General features: G+C 38.4%; 1 protein-coding gene across 1 annotated transcript in view; it reads left to right on the forward strand.

Moving 5' to 3' along the window:
- LOC146687393 (rho GTPase-activating protein 29-like) overlaps positions 1-13,570 on the forward strand; it is a 34,687-nt gene that overhangs the window by 295 nt on the left and 20,822 nt on the right. The window contains exon 2 of the mRNA XM_085438414.1: positions 548-939. Coding sequence (XP_085294540.1) covers positions 639-939 — 301 coding nt within the window. The 5' untranslated portion in view covers positions 548-638. The remainder of the gene's footprint in view (positions 1-547; positions 940-13,570) is intronic.

The following is a 13,570-nucleotide window of genomic DNA, read 5'->3' on the forward strand; positions in this document are numbered from 1 at the left end:
GTAGCATCACTTTTTACTGTAAACTGTATGCAAAGAACCAGCACCATTTTAGTAGTTGCTAGAGTTCAAACGTCTCTTGCAAGCTTACATTGTGTTAACCTTCTTTTAACTGGATTGTGTTTTTTGGGGATATTTTTTTGTGTGTGAAAATGTGTGTTACTAAAGGATAACGCTGTTTTGTTTTGTTTTTTAGAACTTAACGTTACCTTAACTAGCTAAGAGCTAAACGTTGCTTTACAAAACTTTACAAAAAACGTAATTAAGTAAAAGTGTTAGCTAAAAGTGGAAAAGCAAAAGTAATTTAAAGAAATGAAAGAGTGTGAGAAAAAACCCCCATTACTTTTATGAACGTTATACGTGCTGAAACTCAATAGTTTTTTTTTTTCAATATATATTTCCCCTCATATAATAATCATAATAATAATGATATAGGTTGAGTTCCGTGGTCACTGTATAGTTTTTTGTAATATAGTAAATTGAAATAATAACAATAATAGCCCGATCTACAGATAGACATCAAGTCCACGCGTCATTCTCTGTCTTTCAGCTGTCCACGGACCAGGGCAGCGTGCTGAGTTCAGGGGTTAGCTGGCCTACTGTACCCCCAGTAAAGGGTCGCAGCTGCACTGAATGCTGGGATGCTACGGAAGGGCAGCGGCAGCAGCAGTAGTGGTGGTGGAGGCGGTGGAACAAAGCACACCCAGAGACTGCCACAGAACCTTTCCGAGACATCTACAGAGCCTCTATCAGCTGGATCCAGTAAGACCTTGAATATGGGGCGCAGTTCAAAGAACCCAAACCCTCTGAGCAACATGGGCCTTACCTCCCGCCTGATAGGGGCACCCGGAGTGGATGTCGAGTATGTAATGCAGCTGGTGAATGATGTGCGGTTGTTTGCTGATGTGCTACACAACCTCAAAGAAGCTTTCCAGTATAAAGGTAAGTTCAGGTAGAGCTGGAATGTGGGGGATTGTGTGGGGGCTTTGGAGGTCAGGGAACCATAAAATGACAGATGATGAAAGAAAATGCACCCTGGGCGGTAGTGCATGCGCCATTAACATCAGATTCAAGGACATTCTTGAGGTTATTTTATGATAACGTACTATTGTTAGCACCGTACCTGCTTTGCTGACAGGTACTAATCCATCAGTTATGATTTCTTTGATATCCTAAGTCACATTCAAGTGATAGTTGAGAGAGCATGAAAAGAAAAATAAGAGCAGGAAAGTTAGTTTTTCCAGTTACCTAAGTATCTGAAATCAAGCAGCAGTGCTGACCGATGGTCTAGAAATAAAATCCTTGCTCTTTGAACTGAGAAACTAAAACCCAATAGTTAAAAGTTCTCTGCCAGCAAATTCCACTAAACACCAATTTATGTGGCATCATGTTTTCTTTGTTTGGCCAGTTGTAGCAAATTCCACACACCTAAACCTTTTTATAGCAGACTGTAGTGAATATCTTGTTTTGGAATCACTATTACTATATCACACCTTCACTAACCACAACATTTAGTGGCACACGAAACTGTAAAACACTCTGAACAAAGTGCCCAGGAAGACTGTGCATTTCATTTGTGATATTACCTCCCAAAGTTTGCCACCATAACAGCCAAAACCACCTGTGGCATGTTAGTGTGATAACAGCCTCACGTCAGCTACACCATGACTACATACTTTATACAGAAGAATACAGGACGAGCAGAGATTAGAGCAGAAACAGGGTTTACATTCTTTCTGTTTTTCTCACTTGGCTTTGATTGCTCGGCACTTGTTTGGAGACATATACAAACACTCTGCCCACACAAATGCTCATTATTTCACACATTATAAATACTGATAGTAGCTTGCTGTGAAAGGGCTGTTAGAGCTTTTTTATAATCAGCACTTAAAAGTTTAAAGTTGTCAGTTTAATAATTGATGACTACTAATGTTAAATTGCAGATTATAAGTGTAAGATTATGTTAACCTTATCTCCTACTGTACTCCTAAAAGACACACATATGCTGGAGTACTACTGTAGCTCTGGTAAGAAGGAGTGAGTTGTTTAGCCATTCCTCTGTCTTGGGGGAGGGGGTGAAACCTCTGTGTGAGAGAGAGAGACTTGGTTCTTGTCGTGCTGAGTGTTACTCTGAGCCGTCACAAAAACATTTGGGGTATTTACCTCCCCAAGAACAGCAGTGCTTATTCATCAGGTGGGATGAAATCATACCGTATGACCCCATAATGTCATTTGAATTAGTGTTTATTATTGCCGAGACACTGACATAAGCAGAATGGCAGACCAGCGCGTGCAAGATGCTGTTGCTGCATTGTGGTTTCCTGCTCATGCAAATGTAAACAATGAGCCATTTTTAATTAGCAGTTAAGCAACAAAAAGTAACGAAAGATGGTAGGAGAAATCAAGCATTTTAGTCAATAGTTCTAGTTTAAGTAGAGGCTATGATTGGAGACTTAAAGAAAGACAAAACCAAACAATGCCCTTTCATTTTAATTCTAGCAAACATGAATCCAACAGGTATAGTACTTTGAACTAAAAACTATCTTTAAAGCTTAATAAATCTTACAATCAAAGTCTTAAGACCATTTCTTAAATGAAATGAATGAAATAGATGGATGAATGAATGGTTTACAGTAGCCCTTTATAGTGTAGGAAGATGGCTCAGCTTTTCATTTAAATCAGTTTAATCATACATATTGTTGAAAGTTTGGGGACTATAAAACAATGGGTCACAACACATGCATAGACATCAGGCATTCACAAAGGTTCTTGGTCATCATCTATGTTTGTCTACTACATTGTAGCATCCCTTGTTGACTTGGTGATGAATTGCTAATCTTATCATCTAAATCTTTAAGTCTTAAATTTGATTGGAGTTAACATATTAACAGCAGTTTCTATTTCATTTTCATGAAATCGTTTTTTAATATATATATATAGGGGAGACCGGGGATAGTTGTAACGTGGGTCAGTTGTAACACTTCCAATTTCTCCAATCAGGGCTAAGTTTCAAATGATGTGACTCATCCTGTGCATGCCCAACTCAGTTCTGCTATCACATGTGAAAAATCAGCACATTTTGTCAAAAACAGACAATTTAACACCAAAAAAAGTAATTTGTATGCCAAAAAGTAAGTTTTTCTACTTCATTTCAATTTCTAATAGCATTATCTGCTTTGCAGTTAAACTCATCAAACTTAAATTATGTTATTTGTATGTCTATGGGGATATATTCTGTGTAGGTCTTTAGTGCTAATGTTTTAGCCGTTGGCTGTAATGTTAGCTAGTTCATGGCTATAGGAGTCTGGGTCAGTTGTAACAGCAACAGTCTGGGTTAGTTGTAACAATAATGCAGATGTTACAACTTACCACACTATTACTTTAACTTATAAGTTACAAGTTGGGGCAACGACATCAGCAGAGAGAGGTTCACTGGTCGCTTTTGTATATGCGGTTAATGCCATTGGCAACACAATTCCTCCACTGTTTGTGTTCCCACACATACATTATGCAGACCACTGTGTCAGAGATGGACCAGTAGGAAGTACTGGTAGTGGAAATAAATCAGGATGGGTGCACGAAACAGATTTCCTCATCTTTCTGAAGCACTTTGCAAACCACACCAAGGTAAGCCATGATAAAAAGTAATGGAATTGCGATGCTGGTGAACAACTACATTTTTTCAGGTTCATTGTTATGTTCAAAATTGGTGCAAGAGTTGTAGGTTATAATGCCCACTGAGCCAATGAGGCCAAACTCAAGGAAGACCAACCAAAATTAATGAAATATTCAGTTGCAGAAAATTCCATAACTTGTCTTTTTTGGGGGGTTGGGATATGTTCAAAAGCTAGATTTCTGCATTCTGTCACACACACACACATAGCTACATTAATGGCTCTAAGTGCATTCATGTGTTGAATAAACAAAGATTACATATTAATATTTTGTCAGTACCCTTATTTCATTGTGTTACATTTCACCCCAGGATATGTTACAACTAACCCAGACTATGGGGTTAATTGTAACATTTCACTCTTTGTGTTTGAGACCATACCATGCAATGGGTAATTGTGTTGCAGAGAAAATAGCTGCACTATTTAATAGCAGAGACATGTAAATACTTTGCATTACATTTTGAATCCACTACCTTAAAAGAGCTCCAAGTTACAGACAGAAATGTCAAAAATGTTACAACTATCCCCGGTCTCCCCTATATATATATATATATATATATATATATATATATATATATATATATGTGTGTGTGTGTGTGTATGACTGAACCATGAATTTACATCCTAAAATATTCAAATCATTAGGGTTATTAAAGGGGAATGTATACTGTAATTTCTGCCTCAATTTGAAACAGTTTTACTGTTGTGTGATTGGCAGCATGCTCTGTGTCCTTTACATGAACAGACATACAGCCTCAGCGACAGGAAGAAGGTTTTGAGAGAGGTGTGGAGGAGGTTAGCGAAACGTGTGTCGTCTCTTCTGTTATTCTGTTTTGTTGAGCACTCTGTGTGTGTGTGCGTGTGTGTGTGTGTGTTTTCTCTCTCTGAAAGGTGTGCAACCTGTTGAGATCTTGCAAGCTTTTATTCCTGTTGCAAATAGGCATCCCATATAGGCATCAGAGTCCCATATTTCCACTTATAGAGCAAATGTTAGTTTGGAATACACTTAATTTTCCACTAAGAGCTCACACCATACTTCCAAGAGGCAACACATTAGCACACAGCATGTTTGGTTGGTGGAAACCCACAGAGACTATCCATGGCCATAAGTTTGAGTTAGCTAGACCACCCACATACACACCATGAACTTAACATCTAATGTTTCTCCATAAATAGATTGTCGTGAACATTTACTCTTTGTATTATAAGTGGGCTTTCAGTTACAATGCTCACAAGAATGGTTAGCTAGCAGTAATCAAGCTGTCAAAGAATATGGTCTAAGAAAAGCATGTGAGGGTGAGTGACCTTTGATTGAGTCGGTGACCCCTGTCCCCATGCTTCTTTTATCCCTAAATTACCTCTATCCAATCTCACAGCCTATAATCAATGAACCTTATTGTGTTATCCCTCTACACAATACTCATAATGGTGTTATGATCCTGATGTAATTGTTGAACTCTAACATTAGAGTTGATTTGCCTGAAATTGTAAGTAGTGAAATGTTAACATGTAATTTCAGTATATTGTTTAGCCCAAATCTTTGCTAAAAGAAAAGTTGAGAAATTATATAGTGAAATCACATATAATCCCTTCATGTGATTGTTGTCAGTGTTGAGTCAATTTCCTTTTGATAGAATATTTCTGCACATCTGGTGAGGATGAATGGCCTTTATGCCAGTATTAGAGCATTTAATAGTATGAATGTAGTGCACAGTACTGCAGGGCCAACATTAAAATGCAATGAAAGTGTCGGGGAAGGTTCTTCATTGTTACGTTTCCATTTTTGTCTGTATTCAGCTGCAAAAGACAGTTTGGTTAATAGTTTTAATCAGCATGAAAAAGGAGTCCTCTGCACGCAGTCTAGCTGCTGTCCCCCTCCCATCCCCCCGCTCTCCTGCATACTCTGCATTCCTTCTGAACAAATGTTCACTTGTAGCTATAGTGCCTTCAATAGACTACTGGAAGGTGCGAAGCACATTAATGATAAAAACCTTGCAAAATAAATACACTTTAAATTTGAGGCCACGGTAACTATTCATAAAGTACATAGCAAAGCTTGTCGTGAAATTACAGTTATAATAAAAAAGGAAGAATAATAACCTGCTTTAAAGGGAGTAAAGAAGTATTTCGCTGAATGAATGTCACATGTTGGGCAACAAGCTTGATAGCATTTCATATCTTTTCTTTTGCTTTTAGAATTTCACACTAAAATATCTGTTTTTGTTTTTTGTTTCTTGATTTTTCTTTCTTTCTTTTTTTCCCTCAAAATGTTGAAATTGGTGACGGAGCTCACTACTTTGTCCTTCGTCAAGCCAAAACAATTTTAGGAATGTGTGTTTAGAAGTATCCATTGTAAGTTCGGGATATTGGGGCTTAACGGGATGAGGTTTTAATTTTAAATGTCTCTTATGACAACAGCGGATATGCATCGGAACAGGATACAAAATATTATTTCCTTACAGTTTTCTTTGCTCAAGAGAGTCTGTATTTCTTATATTATTGTTTTAGCCTCAGGTGCAGAAGAATTTCACACCAGTACCTACCCAGTTGCACATCATGGTAGATTAGACATCTTAAATCATGAGCCTAACCATGAGCTTAAGAGCTTATTTAGTCATTGTATGGTTTTCATTGTACAGTGAGTTTGTCCAAAGATAAACTAAAGATGATGTTCTTCACACAATCTAGTTCTTTTTAAGAGGATTTAAATGTCTTTAAATGAGGAAGAACTGAACAGAACATAGGCCTGTGAGTCAGCTAGACTCATAAGCCCATGTTCAGCTATTAAAACTGTTGGTGTCATCATGACACTCTGATAAGATCTGGCTGTACTCCAGTTAAGCTGCATTGTTCTGTGCCTCACTGTACCAGCCTGTAACTGTGTTGTTGTCTAAAGGAGCAAATGTTCACTGTTGTGCATGACTTGTTTAACTTGATGCAGACCATTAGAAGCAGTTAGAAGGAGTTTTTTTTTCTTGAATGTTTTTCTGCTCATAATGTTTTTTCTTGAGGTTAAAAAAAGGTTAAAACTTTGTCAGTGGCTCTCAGAAATGTTCTGTCTTTATCACTGAGCAGGGTCATTTGTTTTACGTCTATACCTTTATTTTTTTATTTATTTAGTGATTATAAAGCCACTGTGGGGGAAAAAAACAGCAATAGCTTCCACAAATATCCTTTTTCCCTCACTCATACACACACACACACACACACACGTAAGTGCTCCTGTGCCAACTGAAGTGGCCACTTGCAGGTGGCGCCTTCAATTGAGAGAAAAGCTGAAATCTACCACATAATGGTTTAATGGCCTGCTGCTCTTAGTAGAAAGAAAGGCTAGAATTGTTGGGCAGTAACTTTCCCCTGTGATGCTGAAGGATGTTTTTGTGCAAGCTTGTGGTTGGGGTGTGTTTCCTGGGGTGGGATTTATGGTTATGGGCTGTGGATGTTTGTGTAGGACAGTGGTCATGGAGAGTGCTAGATTAGGCACTGGAGCTCCTGCTAGCAGGGGATGTTACTGCTGCTGATTGGGTCAGACTCTTGAAATTTACAGCTGTGGGACAGGAGACAGGCTTGCAGCAGTGAATGAGCCAAGGCCAAACTATAAAGGGTTTTTTTTGTTTTGTTTTTTGTAGAGGAACAAAACCATCTACTGTATGTTGTTTTTCCCCAGCTCTGACTTTAGGAAGACAACAAAAACTTTGTGCCTGTCCCCACAAGTTCTTAGTCTATTCGTTTTACATGTCTAAAAGCATCAGTCATTTCTCTTGCCCAAGACAACAGTTTCTACAAACATTTATCAAACAGTGTTATTTAGCCAAGTAGGTGGAGATTAATTCTCACTTCTGTACTACCAAGTTCTCTAGGTGAGGTCATCACATACCTGTGCCACAAACCTCTGTAACAGTGCCAGGCATTCATCGTTCTTGTGATCATAACAATAGCCTTGAAGATGACACTATTAGTTCATTAACTGGCTTGAATCATTCTTCAGACAATAAATAAATGAATAAATAAATATTTCAAATTCAAGCATTTGCTGCACTTCTCTAAAAATCATCATCATGGATTTTGGACAGTTCGAAAATGTCACTTTATGCTCTTAGAAATTATGCTTGGCATTTTCCTTAGAGTTTTATAAACATGAATAAGGGTGCAAATAACAAAAATTAACAATAATAATAATAATGATAATAATAAGAATAATAAGAATAATTCAAGTCTCTAATCAGAGAAATTCAAGAATACATGTAATGAAGTGATGCCCAGACCTTACTCAGTGTAGTTCACTATTAGTCCGAGAGCAGGTAGATGTTTATGGGCTGCCCACTGTTTACTGTCTTTGTTAAGTCTGGGGCTCACTTTGTCTCCAAACAAGGCATGGGAAAGAAAGAGCAGCACCCAGCAATGCTGTGTTTGTTTAGGCAGAAGGGGAAATTAGTGTTTAGAGACGGGATCCTGACAAAACAATTCCACCTATTCCATATCAAGTTGCAGGCAGCTCAGTAATACCAGCAGAGTATGATACAGTGATGTTTTCTGGCTTAACAGTTTGCTGTTGAAGACATTTGTGTATAATCTCTGCTTGGCTTATTTATTTCTATCTGTGGGAAACACGGAAACAAACAAGTGGCCGTTGGAGGGGGAGTATTTGGGTTGATGGCTGATTCACCAATCAGAACAGTGTGTCATCAACCTGGTATGTGGCACACAGATATACATCTGAAACTAAATCTGAAAATCATCCGCTGCAGTGCGGTGTGAACGTGTCACCTTTCCTTCTTGAAGAAAAGAACGAAAGGTCTTGGTAAAGCCCTGCAGCTGTTTCCCAAAGCAGCGCTGTGCCACCAGAGATCCTGAGGCTTGTTTCATGTCGAGCAGATCGCGTGTCCAGACAGGCCAGTTGAAAGCTTGTTGTTATCAGTGGGGGGAGCAGAGGCTGTAACCTCTGTCAGGCCACCTGAAGATTTGGATTAGATTGGTCTCTGCAACCACTACACTCACAATGAGCTTTATTAGACACAATGGGTACCCACCTCCCAAACACACACACATGCACGCATGCACAGACACACACACGCACACACACACACACACAATAATCTGCGAGGCAACATTAATTTAAAGGCCCAACGTTTGAGCTGCTGTATGACGTTAAAGTTAAGTCACCACAGACCTGCTTAGACATTGTACTCCGGAGCACATGTTTTGAGTATTTAGGAATATAATGACATTATATATGTGGGTGTTTGCAACACACTGCATAGAGATTTGACAGCAGAGAAGCGGATTATTCTGAATGAGTGGTTTGAGAACTTTTTATTGCCCTTCTTTTCCTGGTCACTAGTTTTAGATTAATTCCTTTACCACTTTTCACTCTACACCCATTGCATTTTTCAACCATGTTATTTAGAATCGATTAGATGAAAAAAGGCTGCAGATGTTAAAGGACTTTCAGATTAAGTCCAATAGTATGGTCTTGTTTTCACAGCATAATGGACACTGAGGAAAATCTTTATCTTTACTAAGAAACAATAACAGCTATTGGTTTGGCTTTTTATTTGTTTCAAGTTCGTTTGAATATTATTTAACCATCCAAGTGGCCAATACATTTAGAACTAATTCTAGAAGCATGTCTACCCAATATGCCATGATGTTATAGAGCTTAATTAATTTATTAGCAGTTTATGACATTTTAAAAGCAACAGTACCAGCTATTTCATGGTTGCAGTCTTAATTATGCATATGTATCTGCATTTTCCTCTGTTTAAATATATTTTCCTAAAAGAGAATGAGATCTTGATCTTGTAGGAAGTAAATGAAGTAGACTAAGCCTTAAGTGTGGTTGGGACAACACCAGCTCATCCCACCACTGTAAAGAAAGACAGGGGAGGTTTGAGAATCACTGAGGTAGGTAGGGGGTCTTCCTTTAAACAATGTGGCCTGGCTGTATGCCTCAACCCTGTCATCTCTACCAGAACAATGGAGTGGCCCCCACAATCACCAGCGAATTTCCAGTAAGCTTTTTGATGCCATTGTTGTGACAAAGCCACTCATCCACTGCTTTTTTTTTTTTTTGCTAATCAGCTTTCTGACTTGTCTCATGCTGCAGTAAGCAAAGATACTCTTATACAATTTAAAAAAATAAAAAAAGAAGCAACAATGGTAAACACTGACCTTGCTTTGGCAGCTTTATTCATGTTCCTAACGTTGAAAAGTCTTTTTGGTTATATTTTTATTTGCATTTTTTGGGTGGAAATTAGCTGCAATTTAAGTAACCTCTCTGGGCCCAGACTATACTGGCAGAAAAAAGGAAAAGTATGTGTAGCTTGGTCAGAAAATAGTTTAAGTATTTTTGCACAGATGGAATAGTATAATGTCTGATATTTTTATATGCAGATTTTTTTTCACAAACCCTTGACTGAAATGTGGAAACTGTTTTTGCTTGCCTATTTATATTCCAGCAAAACAATCCAGCAGGTTTCGCAGGTGTGGTGCAAAATGTTGTTTCAGTGGATTTATGAAACTCTTCTCTCATCAGTGTAGATGCTGTCTTTATTTGTTCATGCTCGCTGGCAATATGTTTATCATTAATTGAGATTGCTGGCTGCTATTTATACATTTGTGCCATTCCAGTGTAGTGTTTTAGCTCTGCACAGTGCCACATGTCTGACAGCAGGCAGTGCAGCAGTAAACAAAGGATGAAAAAATGCCTTTTTTGGCTTCAAGTATCATCTTGTAGATTGGCTCAGGACATTTGTCCTTGCTGCCACAACATCATGGCTATCCGGTTGTTCAGTCTGACGTCACTAGCCGTGTCTGGGTCTAAACTCCGCTGCAGGTCCATATATCAAACGATCACTATGGGATTACTGAGAGTTGAAAAACTGTCTAAAGTCTTTCATCTTTAATAAAATGATCAGCGTTCTGCTCTACCAGGTGTAACAATTGAGTTTAACATCCAGGCATCCATGAAAACGGAATTTATGACATTTAACGGAGTTAGAAGTTAGCAGGGAGTTAGCTCGCTAGCTTCTATCTAAATACAATATAGCATGTCCTGACTGCGGGGTTTTGGAAACAAATTAAAACGTACAGCTCTGTTATCACTTCCAACATAAATGAAGACAGAAAACTAAACAGCAGTGACGTTTGTAGGGTTACTGAAGTTGGGCTAGCTGGTATATAATGATGTGCTACGTGACCGCTAGCGACACAGCTATGTTAGCATAATATAAACAAGCTAACTTTTTTTCCACTCGATAAAAGTTAATGTGAGTGTTCTCGGTGGTCAGGAACAAATGTAATCGCATGGCAGGATGCTGTAAAAGGACCAAACTTCAGCCAGGAGAACAACTGAGATAATCCATCCACAATACGAGGTTAGTCATTCATATACTGCTGCATGGGCTGGGCTGTAGTTACATCGTAAGGTTTTAAAAACTGAGCTTAAATAAATGATTAGCGGTAATAAAAGCCGAGGGAGGTCAACAGTGGTCGCTGACTGTTTTAGGAGCTTTTTGAGATCAAATAGAAGAAAATACATAACATTAAACATGTTAACAACACAAAAGCCATATTAAACGCAGACTACTTTAGACCCGGAAGTAGGATTCGTCGCGTCATCACTGAACAACCGGATTGTTATTTCCTCACAATTTTTGCCCCCTATAGTGGTCTGAAGAATAGATTAGTCTAATTAAATTCTTTTCTTTTCAGAGGAAAAGGAAATGGGTGATTCTCATCTACACTACTGCTGTGATACTGTAACAGAACCTTCAGTCATGTTCCACTAGTGTCATGCTAAGTAAAACAATTCTCAGGTGTGCATCTCATTAGGACTGGCTCTTATATGCTAATATATGACTCACACATGCCTTTGATAAGAAAATCTTCAAAAGCCAGTGAGCTAGCCACTCAATCCCTGAAGGGGGTTGGGGGTTTGGGGGTGGTTAAAAGGAAGTAAAGGGTGCTTAATGAAGACCTATCTTCAATAGGTGGACTTCAAAGTCTGTGTTGCAAGGTCAGGGCCTTGCACCTTGGGGGAAATGACCAAGTGAACCACCTGCTGTAATGGACACCTTTTTGTTAATCCTTGGGTGGAACCTTTGGGCAGGGGCAAGATGGACCATGTTGTTAAGCCATTTATATTTTGTGAATGATAAAAAAACAGGTCTTGTTGTTACTAACCTAACCTTGCCATTCTTCTTCCTTAGTCTCTTTGAATTTCTTTTAATTAAATTCAATGTCTGTTTTTCCAGTCATTAGTTAAATGTCACAGATGGTGAGATGTCAAAATTTCAAATGGTCCTTTTTACATTTTTTACACCAGCCAGTTGGATTGGTGTGTGTGTGTGTTTAAAAAAGAGTAGGAAGTGCAACAAAACCACTCCCAGACTTTCTTTTTCACTCCCTCTCTAATTCCTTTTAAATTTCCAATAAATTTTGTCTCGCCTCACCCTCCTGACTGCTAGTGTAGCTTTGATGAAGAACAGATGAGTTTCTTTTCTCAGTCGGTGCCCCTGCTTCTTCCAAAACAGTGAGTTAAAGATGAATTCACCTATTGTGTGGTGAAGCTTACAGGGCTTCTGGTGATTAGGTTGGATCAGAGCAGGACTCCTCTCCTGTAGTTGCTGTGTTGTGTGCATAGGTTCTTTGTGTCACATGATTTATTGTTTTTCATGCTGACTTCTATTTTTCCCAAAGTGCTCAGCTGTCTGTTAAAACCCTGTCTACGACCACTTGGAATGATGTAGAAATGAAAAAAATCAGAGCAGCTATGGAATTAGAAAGAAGACAATCTGCGGGTAGAAAAATTCTTGGTTAGATACGCAAAACTGTTCTTCGGCTTTGCGTGGTTTTACAGGAAAGAGATACCTTTCATAGCAGTGATACACTGATGCAGTGTGATAACATAAAGAAAAGAAAGTACAGGAGTAATCAGATTGCATTTTGCACATTTTTTTTCATGTCGTCATCTTGAGTAACTTTACTGGCATTCAAAATATCTTGCAGAATCCCCCTTAAACAAAACATTCTATGTTGCTAACACTGTGTAGAAATTTCATTTCTACATCCTTGTCCACAGAAAGAGCCCTATGACTTGTATTCATTTTACAGATTGTATGGAGCACAAAGTCCTTCCCAGTACTGTTGCACTAACCATTCCTAATAACTAATAACTAATAATAAATATTAGATTTACCTGTCCATCAGGACTGAAATAATGACAGAAACTATAGATGGATTTTTGGCTCACTTCTGACTACAAAAACACACAAAAAACACGTCATCATTTCAGGATTCATCATCTCTCCATGTATATGAATATTAAAGTTGTGACTGAGACAGATTAACCTGTTTACAACATATACCTCTTCCGTTGTACGTGTTGTCACTCTGCCTGGAGGAAGCAGAAAACAGCTTGCATCACAGCAGTTTCATGCAACCGAGATCATTGCTGTCACAACCACAAGCTTCTGTTTTCCACCTTTAAACTGGTAGAGACACAGCTATAGACACTGATTAAAAAAAAAAGTTACACAACGTACAGTTATGTGAAAAAGAAAGCACACCTTCTAAGGTTTTATACGTCAGGACATAATAAAAAAAATCTAGTCCTTATCACCCTCAATAAATACAACATCAGATGAACAACAACACAACCCATATTTGCAGAACAAATTGTTTATGCATAGTTTTATTTGTACCATAGGTATCATATAAAAAAGTTATACTCAGATACTAAAAATTGTTATCAGATTAGATATTCATTTACAACAGTATAGATAAAAAACAGTCCCATCTTTGCCTCCTCCAGCTGACACACAGCTTTACCCAGCATGAGCAGACAGAAATAAAGCCCTTTCCCGTAACTTGCAGCTGAGCACATGAATACTGGGCAA

This window comes from Copadichromis virginalis, linkage group LG18 (assembly GCF_057382275.1).
Source record: "Copadichromis virginalis isolate Kocher_CV1m ecotype Utaka linkage group LG18, C_Virginalis_male_GT1.1, whole genome shotgun sequence".
NCBI classification, from domain to species: domain Eukaryota; kingdom Metazoa; phylum Chordata; class Actinopteri; order Cichliformes; family Cichlidae; genus Copadichromis; species Copadichromis virginalis.